The sequence below is a fragment of the Lepisosteus platostomus genome, chromosome 12 (genome assembly GCF_059453375.1).
Source record: "Lepisosteus platostomus isolate fLepPlt1 chromosome 12, fLepPlt1.hap1, whole genome shotgun sequence".
In the NCBI taxonomy this organism is placed as follows: domain Eukaryota; kingdom Metazoa; phylum Chordata; class Actinopteri; order Semionotiformes; family Lepisosteidae; genus Lepisosteus; species Lepisosteus platostomus.
In genome coordinates, this window is record NC_142622.1 from 5,223,682 (window position 1) to 5,242,113 (window position 18,432).

An 18,432-nucleotide genomic window follows, 5' to 3' on the forward strand; every position below is an offset into this window, starting at 1 on the left:
TGCAGAATGTTGTCATTTAATCATAAGCCGGTCGGGACTCCTTCATCTGCCGGTTGTTAGTGACTAGTCTAACGGTCTTTATCAGGCTTGTCCTTCAGGCCAGGTTTAGTGGCTTCAGCTGCAGAGAGATGTCGTGAGGGCATCCAGATTTCATATAAATGGAGATTTCTGGTGTGTTAGGACAAAAATGAAACTATTTAGGCCTATTTAGAGAAAAACAAAATCTGCTAAAGATAATATGTTCCTAATAACTCAAGGCCAGTATTGTCACCTTGGATAGTCATGGCTTGGTGCATCTCTGACAATGTGTCAGCTTTCACAAGACATTCATCCTCCTTGGCTCTGGCAATATTTGAAGCTCTTATTTTTGGAAAGCCTGAGGTCATCTTTCTTCTGCACTGTGTTTGCGCAACCAATCTGTTTTTAGAGTGGAATTGAGATTTCTGTCTACCAGCTTTTACAAAACAGCACGTCTTCAAAAACAGCGCACATTTAAATTTCTTGTAAATGCAAGACATATACAAGAATATATTTTCTATGACTTTCCATGCTTTCATTCAGTCACCATGCTTTTAGTGGGACTTTGCTGTATTTTACTGCACATTGCCCTGCTATCACCACCATATTCTGCAGTTAAAGGGATACCTGACGTTTACTTTTCCAACTTTTCTATCATATGAACCTGTGCATATTGTCCATTCTCTGAACACACAGCCATCTCTAACAGACCCAGTTTATCAGACCTGCACTAAGATTTATTGTTGCTATTATTTTTAATTACTAATAATGTCTACTTGGTGTTTGCCACTGGGAGAAATTATGAGAGAAATATGAGGCACTGTATCCTGGCAGTGGCACAGCATGATTCTAACCCTGGCATTTCACATGTTTACTTGGTAAAAGATGATGTATACAGCTTCTGGTTTGTCTTATGGTTTAGTGAGTCTGTGTTCAAAGACACCAATTTCCCATTAACCATTCTAACTAATTAAAGACAATTTTCTCACCCAATCTTCTTTCAAACAGATTGCCACCTTATCTTTGGCATTAACTAATATTTATTATAATAATGCAAGTTGCAGGATAAACATTTTTAACAAACCGCAGTGGGAAAAAAGCCTGAATTCAATGATAAATTGAGTTATATTAAATTACTGACTATTATCAATAGATTTCAATTTAGAAACAAATATTACAGACCGCTTCATGCATAGTCAAGGAAATTAAGCCTTTTCATTCTTCAAAGTGGCTTTATATCATAAATAATAATAAATTAATAATAAATATAATAATAAATAAATATGATGTTTACTAGTTCATACAGAATTATTCAATAGTCTTTCAATACTGATATGCTATGGTTATTTCTTTACTGGGACAGGATATAATAGTTAAAAGATTCTTAGAAATTGTTCTAAAATAAGTCAATTTAAAGTATGCAAAAAAATATGTTTAATACCCCTGAAAACATTGATTTTACTATGGCGTTACCTACAGAAAAGGTTGACAAATGATTACTGAAACTGACTTTAAGGATGTACGGTTTTGTTATCAAACTGTGCGGTCCTGGACTCACCAAAAGTGGAAAAAATATAAACTGATGCTGAACTGATTTGGCATTTAGCCCATAATTGAAATGATTAAGCTGTTACTTTCAGGTTTAATGTTTCTAACACCCAGAGGTGTTATTTTGAGTCCACCCCAGTCACACTACATAAAAGTAACAGGAAAATGTTTTTTTTTTTAAACTGAATAACAAATCTATATGCCTTTGGAATGCAGCAGTTTTAAATTCAGGTATTTGAAGGCCTCGATTTGAAGTCTAAACTTTGCAGCAAATCAAGTTTAAAACAAATTTGAGCCCCTGCTTCCTTTGCTTTCCAAAAAGAGAATAGAAAGGCTCTTGTACTACTTGTGATTTAGAAAGAGTGGCTCGACTTGTAATTACAGAGAATTTCCACTTCACGTTGAAACACACCTTTTGCAGTTGAACTTCCTGCACTTTCGTTTTGTGCAGAAGAAATAATGCGAGACATTGGTTCTGTGGTGGAGTCTTCTATTAATGTATACCATAGCGGATATACCTAAGCATTAACATCAGTTAACAAGATAGTGCGGTTCTTCCTAGAAGTTGAAATGATAATATCCTTAGAACCTTGTGCAGTGGTGGGAGAGGTATTTCTTCTTTAGACACTGTAATTTGAAATTAGGATTGTATTGTTATTTAAAGTGTACATTACATGAATAGACATGCCCAGTCGTTGTATGTGATCCTTTTTCTACAGGCATACATGTTCCAAAGAATGAGCCAAGTAGTCGTGTTGTTTTTTATGTCGGCAGTTGCTGTGCAAACACTGGAAAAACTGGATGAATTCGTTTACAAATGCGATGATCTGTGCCATTAATTTTAACAGTGCATTCTAACAAATTCCAAAAAACATTGCCATTTCTAATGTCATAAGAATGGTTCTTGGAATTTACCTTACTACCTGCATTTGTTACAGAATTGAGAGTTTATAATGTTTATGCAGTAGAATAGTTCCCAGTTTCTTCTGACAACAAACCTAACTGCAGTGCGCCATTTAAATGTGGTCTAGTCTATCTGCATGTCTGTTCTGTTTGTCAGTGTTAAAGTGGGACTTCTAAAAGCAGGGGTGAATTTCATGCTTCATACAGAACACAGCCAGAGAAGGTTTTGCATGATGTGAATCTCACACTCTTTATCTTTTCATCACAGAATGCACCTCTCCTTCTATCTACTGTACCTGATGATCATAATACATAGTTAAAACATGAAAATAAGTGTTGTATGCTGTATGTTCTGCTCAGCATCACAAAACTGTTTATTTGACTATTGGCATTTTCTATAACCCATAAGTCATGGTATTAAAGGCAAAAGCCCAATTTACATAAGTACACACTGCACAAGAGAATGACATGAAGAGTTATCAGTGGACAGCAGTCCTGGGAATTCTCTTTGCACTGATATCTGACCTTAAGGTTATGGAGAGAATGTGAATTTAAGTGTCTCGTCACAAGAGATGTCCAAAAGTCTTTCCTCTGCTGCGAGTGAAAAATGAGTGTTTGAAAAGGCATGTGTTGGAAGCTGTCTTCTGTCCTGCCCACTCTCTTCTGATCCTTCTCTGGGATGTGTGCTCAGTGCTAGTTCTGGACACTATCCAGACAGTTGGCACTGACAGGTTGCAGGCCACTCTCTGACAAGCCACTCCAATCTAGAATCCTATCCAATGAAATGTTTCCCAACTTCAGCTTCAAGAAAAGCCTCCTGATCTAAATGTTGAGGCTCGTTTCAGTCAGTGAAAGCACAGATGTTTTCACTGAGTGTTTTAGAAATCAAATATTTGTTTCCAAAAAAGCTGGTGATTAAGGTACCTTGGCTTTTTCAGCCAATAGGAGCTGTTATCCACAAGAAAACCCCCTGCTTTCTTTCTGAGGTCAATAATCAGTTAAACATTTCCTGGAGAGAGCCAGGTCTACATCCTTGGCTCCCTCCCCAATGCGCAGTGCTATAATAACATAGGAATTCTGGGTGTTTTTAGTACCCAGGATACCTTTCATAATGGGAGCCTGCCTGCGCGATGGAGGCAGTGAATGACTCTTCTTTCGCATATTCACCTGACTGTTACTGCAAGTGCTTACACAGCTGTCCAGTTCATATACAGTGACTAATTCAACCCGAATGGCAAACTTTCCCTTTTCACACTGTGGTAATGAGCAATTAATCTTTCTATAATTATCCTTCTGTAATTATACATCTCCTCATACATGCGGCACTGGATGTCTTTCATTTTTAGCACCACTGTATGTATTGCTGATGTTTGGTTTATGTGTTAGGAAAACACCAGCAACATTATGAAGATTTTTCCTGTTTACACAGTTTAATTGCTTCTTCAATACTTTGTGTCTTACTCATTTGAGATGTCTGTCCTCTAAAAGGCTTCCTGTGGAAGATGGAGACAAAAGTGTTTTTTCTCATTAAAATAAAGCCTGGGCAGACTGCACCAGCATCAGGTCTTCCTACTGGTTGGGTTATTTCACCACAGTACCTAACAGAATGGTTTCAGATTTTTATCTTCTAAAGTATATTAAGTGTTTGTGGCCTTTCATAGTGCTTTGATTTTTATGGGATTTGAATATCATTAACTAAATCCAGAAGAATATAAGCATGGAACACAATACCTCTCATTTTGTATTCATCCCCAGAAATAAGGCCAGCTAATAATTGCTGCCTTTGAAATCACAGTGTTTATTTTCCAAGACCAAACTAACATAGGCAAAGCATACTGTAAGTTCCAGTTCTCATGGCTTTAAAATAATGTCAGGACTCCAGGATCGTATTGGGTGACATCAGAACCTTTTTAAGTAAAGGGACATAAGAATTCCATTAATACAATTGGTCTTACAGTTTCTGTAGTACTACTGTATATCCTGGAGATTCTATTTTTGTAAAATGTATGAATTGAGTATTATTTTGATGGCTTTAAAGATAACATAAGAAACACATAAGTTTCTAGTAATATTAACTTAAATTCTGTTATTGAAGTGTTCAGATTTTGTCTGCCAATTTTAATATACAGTATTCTGTGTTGTTTAAATTGAAGGTTTGAAGACCTCCACTGTCTTTGAACGTGAAACTACTAGATGAATGAGTGCAAGCAAATTCTTCAATGAATGATGTGATATCTTTCTTGTGCCAATAATAGACATTATACATTTTTCACAGGTCTTTTTCAAGAACAAACCACATGTAACATCAGACATGATCACGTGACATGCTAGACCAACACCAGTGCTGATCGTCTTTATTCAGACGAACTTCCTCTCTGTTTCCAGTTATCCAGGAAGGTTGCAATACCGAGTGTTAACTTAGCAAGTGTAATAATGAAGTTCTAAAAATAAAAATGACCGCTTTTTAGACTAGATTAGCGTGAACGTTTTTCTTGAGAATCCCTACCCAGACTGGCAGTGTGACTGCAGTCTTATCTGAGATATCTTTTAGATCTTTTGAATTTTAAGTTACAGTGTTATTTACAGTTATGATTCAGAATAATTCAAGCAAGTTTTATATGTACCTTCTGTACAATTACCCATCAGCTCTAGTAATATTTGCATACATTCTTTTGATAAATATGATCAATTAGAAAATAGAGTTTCTGGAATTAACCATGACTAATTAGGAGGTTTCTAAATGAGAAGCAAGTAACCATATTTTGATGTAGCAAAGTAACTTTATGGACACTTCTGACAAATATATACATTAATCTGGGATTCTGTAAGGGATTCATTTTAACCCTCACACTGGCACTGTTTGGGCAGTAAGCTTTAGTATAAAATGTTGATGTTTTTGGACTTAAAATCTGTTGTTTATTTCAGTTTGATTTGTGTGTGTTGTTTAATGATATAATAGATGTTAACTGTAATTCATATGTTAACATTCTGGTAGTGTAAATGTAAAAGCAAAAGAGGCATAATATCCAGTAAAACAATTGAAGACAAAGTTGCAGGTGGATTGTGAATTACATTCAGTTTTATTACTTGGGTTTGGCTGGTGCAAAATAGGCATTTGTACCACAATGCTGTTAACCTTCTTATTTGTGGTGGTGTATTAACATCACTGTGTGACTTCATATGAAATGCAGGTCCTTGCATGTGGCTCTCAAGAAGGCAGTTCCAGGAAAGTTGCTTGTGCTCCTGAATATCATCTTGTTACATGTAAAACAGCGCATTACTGTGCACAAAAATAATATGAGTGACCCAGATATATAAAAAAAAGGTCATCTGTAAGCCATGTTTTACTATTTTATTACATTTTATTACTGAAATACAGATTGTGAAGAGCTAGTCCGTGGATAATATGTGCATTATTAATGAAATATGCACAAAATGTATAAGTTATTAATGGAAAAAATGTAATATGTATTGGCTTATTGCTAGTATGTCATTCAAAACTAGGACAGTGCTGACATTTTACCTCTAAGATGTAGTGGCACTGAAAAACAGGGATGCTGTGGAGGCAGGTACTGTATATTGTCTCTGTTTTCAAACAGGGCTGGGCTTTGTAACTCAGACTTTGTAACTAGTCTTATATCTCTGGCATGTATTTCCATGAGCCAATTAAAGGTATTGAGCTGGCCAAAGAAAGCAAACCTTTAATGACACAGGAGGTTGATTTTCCAACAGACTTCACAATATGATGTTTCGTTTTATGAGAGAATTATCGTTGAGTCTAACAGAAAGGGAAAACAAATTATTAGTAAGCAAACAAGAAAATGTTTTGCATGAGTTAAAAAAAATGAACAGAAGTAACTCTGTTTGGTCTCTAGACACATCTTAAACCCAAATTCATGTTTGAGCTGTTTCATCAGAGAGCTTCAGGAAAAGCAAGATAAGTTCCAAATTCCATCAGGCAACTACAGTACTTGGAGTCTGTCCATTTTGCTTCATAGGGTCATTGAGTTCGGTCTGGACGTTTTCCCTACAATAATAAGGTAACAATGCAGTTTTCCTGTACACAAAGTAAATTCCAGCATTAAAGCAGTTGTGACCATTCTTTGGAAAAGAGATATTATTGCTTTTGTGCTTTTCTCCACATGGAGTTTTCATATCGTGTGAAATATTGTATTTAGAACGTAATACATTATGATTTTGCATTGTCTGAATGAATTTCATTTTGGTTCCCCATGGCAGTCTCCACCAGAGCAGAAGTGACACTAACCCTTGTATTAACGTGTGTCTGGTGTGACAGTATTAACATTAGAATATTAATAAATCGTTTAACAGATAAGCCTGGGACAAGACATTCTGTTCAGTAAATGAAGGAAGGAAATAAATGAAGGAAACCAGCATGCAAGCATAAATATGTTATGATCTATAGGTCTGCACATTCATGTATAGAGCAAATATAAAATCCAGTGCAGGCTAGGTCCTTCTGTGCATGTGGTTCTCAACCAGGGCAGGGCGCCCTCCTGTGGACATGTTGTATGCTGGAGGGGCAAAAGGGCTGAGGGGATCGAGACAGCTGTGTGCTTGAAAACGCACAACTTGAAAGAAGGTCTTGTAGCTGATGGGATTCCCCAGGAGGCGGTGCTAAGTGAGTTACAGAGGGTAGGGTAGGAGCCGTCTGCCAGGACTCTCTGGCTCCCAACGGACACGGCAATGGCTGCGTACCCTCTCCTCCAATCAGTGCTGAACCTCCAGTCCGGGGCTGTGGAGCCTGTGATGTGTTAAGAGACGAGTGGCTCGAAGCTGGGCAGGTCAGAGGAGTCTGCCTTCACTTCCTCATTCTCCCTTTTGGGTTGCTTCTGTATCTCCAACCTGAGAGGCTGGCTGATTTGCGCTTGTCCTTTCCTTTTTACCAGATTTCATGTGCTTAAGAGCCCCTCTGAGGGTTTAACCAGACACCGGGAAAAACCTTCCAAACAAAGGATGAAAGGGCAAAAATGGCAGTATCCTTTCGAAACAAATTGTACCGTGATGTAATGATGTGATACAGTGAAATGAAAATACTTTCTCAGTCTCAGCTGTGCATTTTTGGTTTTGCGATTAATTTTCAAAAGATGATTCTGTTGCTTTTGTTATAAACCTGGCGTGTTTCCGGAAAACAGTGTTACATGCATGCATTCCACTGTTAACAAATCTCATGTAAAAGCACTTTTTTCTGAACACATCATTCATTGCATGTTTAATTTACTGACTTTTAAACTAAGCTAAATCAGACCACATCAGGATCAAATAACTCCGTGGTGCACGTAACACAAGGCTCTTCATTTAATCTTCAAAAATACAATAAAGGTTAAAGCACAACTGAGGGTTTATGGGAAAAAAATATTCTGAAAAGTATAAATGGTGTTGGGCAGTGTTATGAAGTGAGCCTGCCTTTGGAGTAATTTCTGACCAGTTGTGGGTTCGAGTCCCTGCTGCAGGCCCTGCTGTTGTATTACACCCCAGTTGCTCCATTCCACCCAGCTGCGTAAGTGGGAACCAGCAATGTTCCATGTGATGAATGAACGAACGAGTATCCCCTCCAGAGAGGAAGTTGTGTGCTCTCTCATCTGCGTCACACCACAGAAACCAGGATGAGCTCTGGCCCAGCAAGCTACTGTCTCTCTGGTCTGGACTTTTTTTCTTCACAAAAGCTCTGATATGCTAATATTCTGGGTTGTTGCACTTTTCTGCAGCTGACCACTGCTCCCAGCTGCGTCCTGTACTTCAACAGGCTTCACTGCTGTTTTGCTGTTCTTAAAGCTCCTAGTTGTGTGGAGACGTTCACCGTGTAAACAGGAGCTGATCCAATCTTCAGATTGAAAGTAGAAATAAACTGCTGTATTAAAAAACTGCCTTTTTGGGCGGTGTGACGGGAGGAGGGAAAGCAGCTCGATCTGGTCAAACTGGGACTGCAGGAAATCTCCCTGATAGTTTGCAACAGAAAATGTGTGTGTGATCTCTGCATTCCCAAAACAAGCACAGAGGCCTGCTCTGCCAGAGATGATTTCATACGTTATATAACTCAGCAGTGTTTAAAAACATTCATCTGTTGTGATTTTGCCATTCCGCTTTCAGCCTTAATACTGTTATGAACAGTCAAGCAGTAACAGGGCAGACTATAATTATCCAGTGAGTACATTCTGCCCCTTGAGTCATTGCTCTCATTATTGGTCCCTAATGAAAAATCATCAGTTTATTACCAAGCTGACATGTTTCTCTTGGACAGTTTGTTTTGGGGATTGAACAGTGAAAGTAAAAAAAAAATGGAACAGACATCTCCAAAGCCTTATTTAAGTTTTGAGAATAAAAAATATCCCTGAAGCACAACAGGTCAAAGAGTAAAGCACTGAAGGACTAATAGTAAATAGGCCATTTTCCTTGCTGACAAACCACATTTTCTTCAAAAAGAAGTGAACCTTTTACATTTATTAGCTATGGATCTCTTTCCCACTTTAAACAAACAATATTCTTTAGTAACTTTATTGAGAATATCAGTAGTGTCACTTTCCCACATACAGCCTCAGAGTCAACTTTTTCCCTGATTAGATTACTGTCAATGGTCAGACTTCTCTCTGTGTTAGCCAGGACACATGTCAAGTGGGTAATACATTGGTAAATAGGCTCTTGTGAATGTCTGTTCATTTCTTCAGAGACAATTTCTTCAGTTTTGCAGATGTTGGCATAACTTGTCTGTCCATTGTCCAGGTCTTATGGATTCCTCATGAAAACAAAACTAATGGCATAACAGAATCGCTGGACCTTTAGATGAGACTTTAAACCAAGGTCCTGACTTCCTTTCTAGAGATATATCCATCCTTTCTTTAGAAAGAATTACATGACCACTTTGTAGCCTGGTCTTGTCAGATCCCAGAAGCTAAGCGAGGCTGGGCCGGATCAGAACTGGGGTGGGTAAACCAGTTTTCGGCTGCAAGTGGTGATGGTAGATCAATAGCTGATGTTCGTTCCTCCGGACCAGAATTTCCTAAAAGGCCAATGCCCTAGTATGGTGACAGGGCACACTGTGCTGTAGGAGGTGCCATCCTTCAGGTGAATGCTAAACTGAGGTGCCAGCCACTTGATCACTGAATTCCCATGGCACTGCTCGTTAACTGCAGCATCCTGGCTAAATTCAGCTTTTGGCCTTCCTAATATGTTTCCGTTAATTCAAACAGCAAAACATTTTCCCCTCCTCCACCTGATCTACTGTGCCAGGCGGGCTGCACTTCAGTGGTGGATGGATATGGATCTCCTGTGCGTGAAGCTTCGGAATCCTTTAAGATGAAAAACGCTCTACAAATGCAAGGAATTATTATTAGTCATCTGGAAAGCATGGATTCATGTTTGGCAGTTTCCATTGTGTTCCTTCAGTCAGTCAGCTTCAGGCCCCCTCCTTCATATTTAATGTGATTTCATAATGTTGCACCAAAAACACAGTCCTAATTCCATCCATTGGCCGGACATTACATCATGTATGATGCCCTGTTTTCATGAGACACTCAAAACGGTGATAACTGCAAAGATGCTGCATGTACTATATGATGCCTTCTCCCAGTTGTACTGAGTCTTTCTGTCTTTACAGGTGGTCACATTATGGTACCGAGCCCCAGAGGTGTTACTTCAGTCCAGTTATGCAACACCAGTAGACCTTTGGAGTGTTGGTTGCATATTTGCTGAAATGTTTCGAAGAAGGTAAGATTTCATCCTGTCATGTGTCATGCTTTGCAGTTTTCTTCCGTCCATGTTCACCTGCAGGTTATCTGGCAGATTTTGTCAGTTGCCGAGGTTCCATTTATTTGTAAATTATAAGCGTTTAATTTGAGAAATGATTTGTAACACAGTTAGCACTTCCTAAAGTCTCTTTTATGCCCGCAACATTTGAGGTGAGTTGATGCAAAAATTCAACCTTTAGCTTTCCCTATGAGCAAGGCGATCAAGGCCTACATTCCCTGATGTCCACCTAATATCTATATTGGATAATATCGCCACTAAAAGGGTTAAAATGTGGAGCTTTTTTTGAGCCTTGATTGGCAGTTATGGATTGAAATGTGATCATATGTGCATGTTCTTTAATGATAACATAGAAATGGAAAACAGCACGTGCTTTGTGAGTCTGAATGTGAAGTACTAATTCACTGTATTTTACATGGTACTTTTGTGTTTAATATTGTTCATTTAGCTCATGTACTATATACTGTGTGGAGGGTCATTTAAGAGGAGTATACAGTATATAGACTACTTTTTTCCCTCAGCTTTTAGTTCTGTACTGTTTGTTTTTCCTCAAGCCCAAATGGAGTAATGCTGTTTCTTTTTTAGAAAGTCTGGAACTGTGCACAGAAATAACTGTGACTAACTGTGCAGTAAATTTTTCAGCAAGACATTTTCGCTTTGAACGGTAAATTGTTCAGACTGAGTCAGTGTATTCACCTTTTCTGAAAACACCTAATTTAAAATGCAAATATGAAGAGCGTTTGTTTGTACTGTGCTGTTCTTCTGGCACCTGGCGGATCGTCTGAACTTCCCAGTTTTCTGACAGTTGAGTTATCTAACCGTTAATAAAAGTCAGTTACCTGTGGTTGAGCTTTGTTAAAATTCAGCTTCTGACTTTTTTTTCCTGTGGTTTTATCTTTTGTGTAAGCAGAACCAGTCACAAAAAAACGTACTTAAACCTGAAGGCAATTGCAGACTAATAAAAAGAGTATTATCTACCTTGAAAGTACCAACATTTCCTAAAGCAATCTAGAGAGGGGAAAAAAAGGGGAAAAGAGAATCTGTTTTTGTTTGTTGCATTTTATGTTTGGCAGTTTCTAGTTTCTTGTCTGTTTGGTTCAGGTTGGGGAATTTAGCTGAAAATGAGATGAGATACGCTGGCTCGGGCTCGTCAGTAGATGAACATTAATTTATTAAAGGAGATTCATGCCAAGTGGGGGAGCTGCCTGTAATGTCTGTTTCCTTCCCCTGATAAGCCACATGTCACTCTCTGTAACAGTCGGTTGGGCTTGGCCTGGCATCCAGTGAGATGAGGCTTTCAGAATGGCCCAACCCAGTTTCATATAAGACTGGCAGTAAATCAGAAAGCACAGTGCTTCAGCTTAACACCTCCTGACATAAAGCCTTCACTGGCATTTAACATTTCGTGCACCACAGTGTTTTAGATATGATCTGATCTAGCACATGTGTAAACATACAGTATTGTAATTTTCTATAAAATCATTGTTTTTCATCAGTTTTCTTAACCTCTGAACTTCTAAACTCACAGTAATAACAATTGCTACCCCATTGCATGCTGGAGAGGAACCACTGCCCGTTTTCCATCACCGACCCCACAACACAGCAGATCAGAAGCAAGAATTTACCTTACTTACAGCAATCAAATTAAAGGAGAAACTAGGTAGGTAGATGTGCAGTCCAGACTGAGCATACCTGACATGGAATGGAGGACACCAGAGTTAAAACCAACTTGCTATGGGATCATCATTATTCAGGACCAAGTCATTAGGATTTCAAAGTGCACATGCCCCAGCACCGTTGGTGTGGATTCTGAATTACAGTCTGAAGAATGTAGAGGACTTTCCTCCTCCTGGGACTTAACGTTCACAGAAGGCCGATATTAACAAAGAAATCCAGTGGTGTCTGAAATCTGCAAGCACTGGCTTCTTAAGGAAGAAGGTGTTTGAGGATCGTGACATCAAAACTGAAACCAAACTGATAATCTACCATAATCCCTATATTGTTGTATGGGGCTGAAACCTGAAGAATACACAGGGGACACTGAAAAGGACCGGAGTCATGTCAGCAACGATGTCTGGGAAAGTTTACATATCAAGTGGGAGGACAGATGCATCAGCATTAATGTTCTCTGTGAAGCAGGCTGATGATACGATCAACCATTATCTCCAGGTTCTAGGCACCGGTTAATGCAGAGTGGATGCCTATGTTTCCAGAGGAGGCCAGAAGAAGAGTTTTAACTGTGTGGTAAAAGCGAAAAAGATGAAATGCTACATGGCTGCCTCCTATGGAAGATTATCACCCTCAACTGAGCCAAATGGAGCAAAAATATCTGGGGAGAAGCTCAACACTCGAAGACGTCAGAACACGGATGAAGAGTGAGAGTGTGAGCAGAGCTCACCGTGACCCTGCTGTGCAGTGGAAGATCTGATATGTTGTCAGAGGTCACTCACCAGAGTGTGTGCAGATCCTGTATCGGCCTTCTCAGTCTCTTTGGTGTTCATTCAACATGATCACCCCCATGAGGGATAGTTAGTGAAGGTATGACAGGACAGGACTTTTCCCCTCTTCTGTGGTCAAATATATAGTCTTTGTCTTTACATTTTTACTTCACTCCATCTGATTTGTAATGGAATAAGAAACTGACTGCCAATGTCAATTTTGAGAGGACTTTAATAACACACTGTTAATGGTACAAGGATTTCAGGTTTCCTTGCCAGCAAACACTTAGGATGCCAGCTTTAATCCTGGAGGTATCTGGGGTTGGTATGAAATGGTTGTGGTTTCAAGAGAAAGCAAAATATGGGTTTATTTTAAAAAAAACGTTAATTTTACAAAACATAAGTACAGTAACTTAAACCTTAAAGTGGGCAACCTGGAAATGGTTTTGGTTAGTTTGGAATGCTTAAGTTTGCTTTTATACTGAATGTCTGGATGTAAACTGAGTTGTCTCAAGAATTAATAAAAAAATCTGTCCGGGCACTGGAATTTTAAAGCTGCAAATGTGATTTACATCCCAATTCGGATCGAACTAAAGAGAGGGTCCCAAGTTTTTACTTTCTTATTCCTGGGACATTTTTATGTGTTACTGTGTATTAATCTTTTTAGATGGGTTTCATTTTACAAGTGTGTATCACACCTTAAAACACCCAATAAAGATCTTGAACAATTGTCACTGTTTGTATGACATTAATTTTTACTGGACCTCAGCAGGTCTCCATACTGTATTCGTTAATTCTTGAAGAGTGCTGTGATCTGGGTGACTGTTAGAGCAAATTGAAAAGTTTTTCTTTTAGATTTTATCAAAGTAACACCTTCCTTTCTGTATGTCCTTTAAAATTAAAACTTAAATTCTTAGTTCATATCGTAACTTCCCTCTGTAATGTGTTATACTGTAAGTGCATGTTCTGCTGATTCTACTGTAATCATTTCATCACTCCTAACTACAAAAATACTACAAACACAGCAGTTTTGCTGAGTCTTAATAGAACCGATACATACAGTACATTAGCTACTTGTCAGTGAGTTGAATCTCACCAAAATATTGTCAGATCCAGATGTGTTTTAAATCACAAGAACATTTTATTCGATGATTGATGATTGGTGTTGAAAAAAATAATAAGCTCTTGTTTCCAGTGAAGACAAGAAACTGATTGTGCATAGAAGTCTATATTGTATTGTGCAGTGTGTGAATTTGAATGTGCTCATTTCTAACAGGTGACTACCTTTATTTGGTTGAAGGGGATCTTTGTCAATCTGCCAGTTGCTGTGCTTGGGAAAATCGTTTTTTTATCTTTCAGGCGGAGGATATAATTAAAGCTTTGAGCCCTGTGAATACAGTAGGAAGAAGGCGACAGGTATTACTTTGATACTATTAGCTGGAAAGGCCTGTAATGCACAGAATCTGGCTCTTTCCCAAGCCCTCCTGAAAGCAAGCGGAGAAGCCCTTTGATCCCAACAACATGCACTTATTTTTTTTTCCTGCAGGTGATTAAGATAACATTTTTAAAGGCCACCTGTTACAGATTAAGTGCTTCTTAGGCACAACTTTCAGACCTCTAGTCTTGACAGGCTTCACCTGCTGTATGTTTAATTCTTTAGGGAAGTCTGGTTTATAATATTCACTTTTTAAAACATTTTTGATTAAAAACTCTTCTCTAAAAGGCTGGCTTGTAATTCTGCTGCGTCTTCAACAGTGCTGCTTGTGAGCAGGTCCTCAACTGCCATGCTTCTCTCTTAGATAACAGAAAGAAAGGAAGAGCAATGATGTCCCAAAGGAGCCTGACTAGCGTTGCTGAGGCCCATACCAGAGCCCAAAAGTACACTGAGCATACTCTCATGCAACTCACAGGAGTTACTCCCAGGAAAAATGCATCTCATAGTTTTTTCCCAGTAAAATTGTGAACCAGTGGCATTGCTCACTGCTATCCTGCAATGCAAATGGAAGTTACAGTGCCTTGCGAAAGTATTCGGCCCCCTTGAACTTTTCAACCTTTTGCCACATTTCAGGCTTCAAACATAAAGATATAAATTTTTTATTTTATGTGAAGAATCACCAACAAGTGGGACACAATTGTGAAGTGGAACGAAATCTATTGGATTTTTGAAACTTTTTTAACTAATAAAAAAATGAAAAGTGGGGCGTGCAAAATTATTCGGCCCCCTTGCGTTAATACTTTGTAGAGCCACCTTTTGCTGCGATTACAGCTGCAAGTCGCTTGGGGTATGTCTCTATCAGTTTTGCACATCGAGAGACTGAAATTCTTGCCCATTCTTCCTTGCAAAACAGCTCGAGCTCAGTGAGGTTGGATGGAGAGCGTTTGTGAACAGCAGTTTTCAGCTCTTTCCACAGATTCTCGATTGGATTCAGGTCTGGACTTTGACTTGGCCATTCAAAAACCTGGATACGTTTATTTGTGAACCATTCCTTTGTAGATTTTGCTGTATGTTTGGGATCATTGTCTTGTTGGAAGATAAATCTCCGTCCCAGTTTCAGGTCTTTTGCAGACTCCAACAGGTTTTCATCCAGAATGGTCCTGTATTTGGCTGCATCCATCTTCCCCTCAATTTTAACCATCTTCCCTGTCCCTGCTGAAGAAAAGCAGGCCCAAACCATGATGCTGCCACCACCATGTTTGACAGTGGGGATGGTGTGTTGAGGGTGATGAGCTGTGTTGCTTTTACGCCAAACATATCGTTTTGCATTGTGGCCAAAAAGTTCGATTTTGGTTTCATCTGACCAGAGCACCTTCTTCCACATGTTTGGGGTGTCTCCCAGGTGGCTTGTGGCAAACTTTAGACGAGACTTTTTATGGATATCTTTGAGAAATGGCTTTCTTCTTGCCACTCTTCCATAAAGGCCAGATTTGTGCAGTGTAAGACTGATTGTTGTCCTATGGACAGACTCTCCCACCTCAGCTGTAGTTCTCTGCAGTTCATCCAGAGTGATCATGGGCCTCTTGGCTGCATCTCTGATCAGTCTTCTCCTTGTCTGAGCTGAAAGTTTAGAGGGACGGCCAGGTCTTGGTAGATTTGCAGTGGTCTGATACTCCTTCCATTTCAAGATGATCGCTTGCACAGTGCCCCTTGGGATGTTTGAAGCTTGGGAAATCTTTTTGTTTCCAAATCCGGCTTTAACCTTCTCCACAACAGTATTACGGACCTGCCTGGTGTGTTCCTTGGTCTTCATGATGCTCTCTGCGCTTTCAACAGAACCTTGAGACTATCACAGAACAGGTGCATTTATACAGAGACTTGATTACACACAGGTGGATTCTATTTATCACCATCAGTCATTTAGGACAACATTGGATCATTCAGAGATCCTCGCTGAACTTCTGGAGTGAGTTTGCTGCACTGAAAGTAAAGGGGCCGAATAATTTTGCACGCCCCACTTTTCATTTTTTTATTAGTTAAAAAAGTTTCAAAAATCCAATAGATTTCGTTCCACTTCACAATTGTGTCCCACTTGTTGGTGATTCTTCACATAAAATAAAAAATTTATATCTTTATGTTTGAAGCCTGAAATGTGGCAAAAGGTTGAAAAGTTCAAGGGGGCCGAATACTTTCGCAAGGCACTGTAAATGCAATATAATTATAAAATTCAGTTTACATTATTAAGAAGTCATGTTTATTTTGCCAGCTGCTATATCACCCTGCAACTCACAACTGGCAGCCCAGTGAAGCTCAGCAGGTTTCAGCCTGGCCAGTACCTGGATCAGAGACCTCATGGGAAAGCTAAGGTTGCTGTTGGAAGAGGTGTTAGTGAGACCAGTAGGGGGTGGTCACCTGGCGGTCTGTGTGGGTCCTAATGACAGGGACATTATACTGTAAATACGTGCCATCCTTCGGATGAGACGTAAAACCAAGGTCCTGACTCTCTGTGGTCATTAAAAATCCAAGGGAGTTTCTTCAAAAAGAGTAGCGGTGTTACCCCAGTGTCCTGGCCAAGTTTCCCCCTGACCTTTACCAATCATGCCCTCCTAATAATCCCCGTCTATGAACTGGCTTCGATTGCCATCACACCATCCAGATGGGGCTACACATCGGTGGTGGTGGAGAGGAGTCCTTGTTACCTCTAAAGCACTTTGTGTGGAGTGTCCAGAAAAGCGCTATATAAGTGTAAGACATTTTTTAATTATAATAATAATTTGGCTCTAAGAGCAAACTAGAGTGAATGAAGCCATTGCAAATTTTATCCATATGATTCAACATGGGTAAGTACAGCAGATTTGAAGGTAGATCAATATGACATATTCAGCTGTACTTCCTTGGAACTCAGTGGTCTCATGTAAAACTGAATTCTGGGAGGGAAAGCAGAATTATGGGATCTGTCCTTCTTTGTACAACATTACAATTTATTCAGTATCCTTGGTTGGTATAGTTGTTTCTCAGACAGAGACCATGGGGGCTGAAGGAGTGGTCACCCCCCCCCATGTTTCATGCAATGAGAAAAGGCGATGGTGAAATATTTTCCCTGCAGGGTATATTTCAGAACAGTGATGAAGCTGAAATGGAGATAGTAAGATAATCAAGATTCACAAGAGGGAGCATCATCCTTGTAGCTTTTAGTCACTGCATCCGATTAATAAGCAGAAGGAATTTTAACCATTTTTCCCAGCTGCCATTAGGAGGTGGAGCTGAGTCACCTTTCAGAAAAAAAACAAATACCTTCAAACTCATTTAGCTGTTCTGTACAGCAGTGACTCTAGAACCATTCTGAAGGTTGCTTGAAGATTTTCTGGAATAAATATTAATACCCACCTGAATTAATAATATTATATTATTATTAATAATAGATTCATTATATTTCTATTTATGTTAAATAGTTCTATTTAATACTATTATTTAATAACAAAAAGTATTATAAACTGTAATATTTCTTGCATCACTGATAGATAAATGTCTTCTCCTTTTGCTGTGGTTGGTGCTCTAGTAGTGTCACTCTTGATGTCTTTCTCTATCAGCTGAATTTCTGCAGACTTGAAATGGGACTGACATGGCACTGGTCTGTTTATTACATTAATATTAAGTGGATTTCTTAGTTGTCTTCTTAATGTGAATGTAGTGTTGTGTGTGGAGCATGAAGTTTATCATACTGGAGTTCTTAATCTTCTTAATGTTAGTGTTCTGAGAAAGTGGTGTGGACTGACAATACTGTTCTCTTGGCCGAGGGACATCACATGCTTATAGGAGCTAAATATAAAATAGTTTCCTCTGATTATGGCTAATATTGCATGGAAAGCAGTATAGGGTGTATTAATGCAGCTGCTGTGGTGTCTTATCTGGCAAAGCCTTAGAAACTGAGTGGGCATACACTGTTCTTTTCCAACCAGCATTCTCCACATTCAGAAACTCCTAAAGGCTCCTAAAGAAATAGCCTTTTTCAAACTGAAAAAAAATCACTGAAACCAGCGTGCGTAACAGAGATTTCAGCCTTCATTTTTATCTCCACAACCTTGAATGATTTTTTTTTTTACATGGAAGGCAACATGTACGGTATTTGGTTCTTGTGCTGTTGGAGAGCATGTTTGTTTTGTACACATGCACCGACTTGATAATCCTATGACCTGGAACAAAGAAATCATCCCCAATGTGCCATCAGCCTTGTCTTTTCACTTCAGTAGCCTACAGTGAGCTGATGATATGCTTGAGCTTAATCATGCTGTTCTGAGAATCCCTTAATCTGCTTAGGACACTGCT

At 39.1% G+C, this 18,432-nt stretch overlaps 1 protein-coding gene across 5 annotated transcripts in view; it reads left to right on the forward strand.

Annotated features, from left to right (window-relative positions):
* The window catches only part of cdk6 (cyclin dependent kinase 6), a 78,472-nt gene that overhangs the window by 43,910 nt on the left and 16,130 nt on the right, over window positions 1–18,432 (forward strand). For all 5 annotated transcript variants that reach the window (XM_088600546.1, XM_088600543.1, XM_088600544.1 and 2 more), the window contains one exon: window positions 10,085–10,194. In XM_088600546.1, coding sequence (XP_088456672.1) covers window positions 10,085–10,194 — 110 coding nt within the window. The remainder of the gene's footprint in view (window positions 1–10,084; window positions 10,195–18,432) is intronic.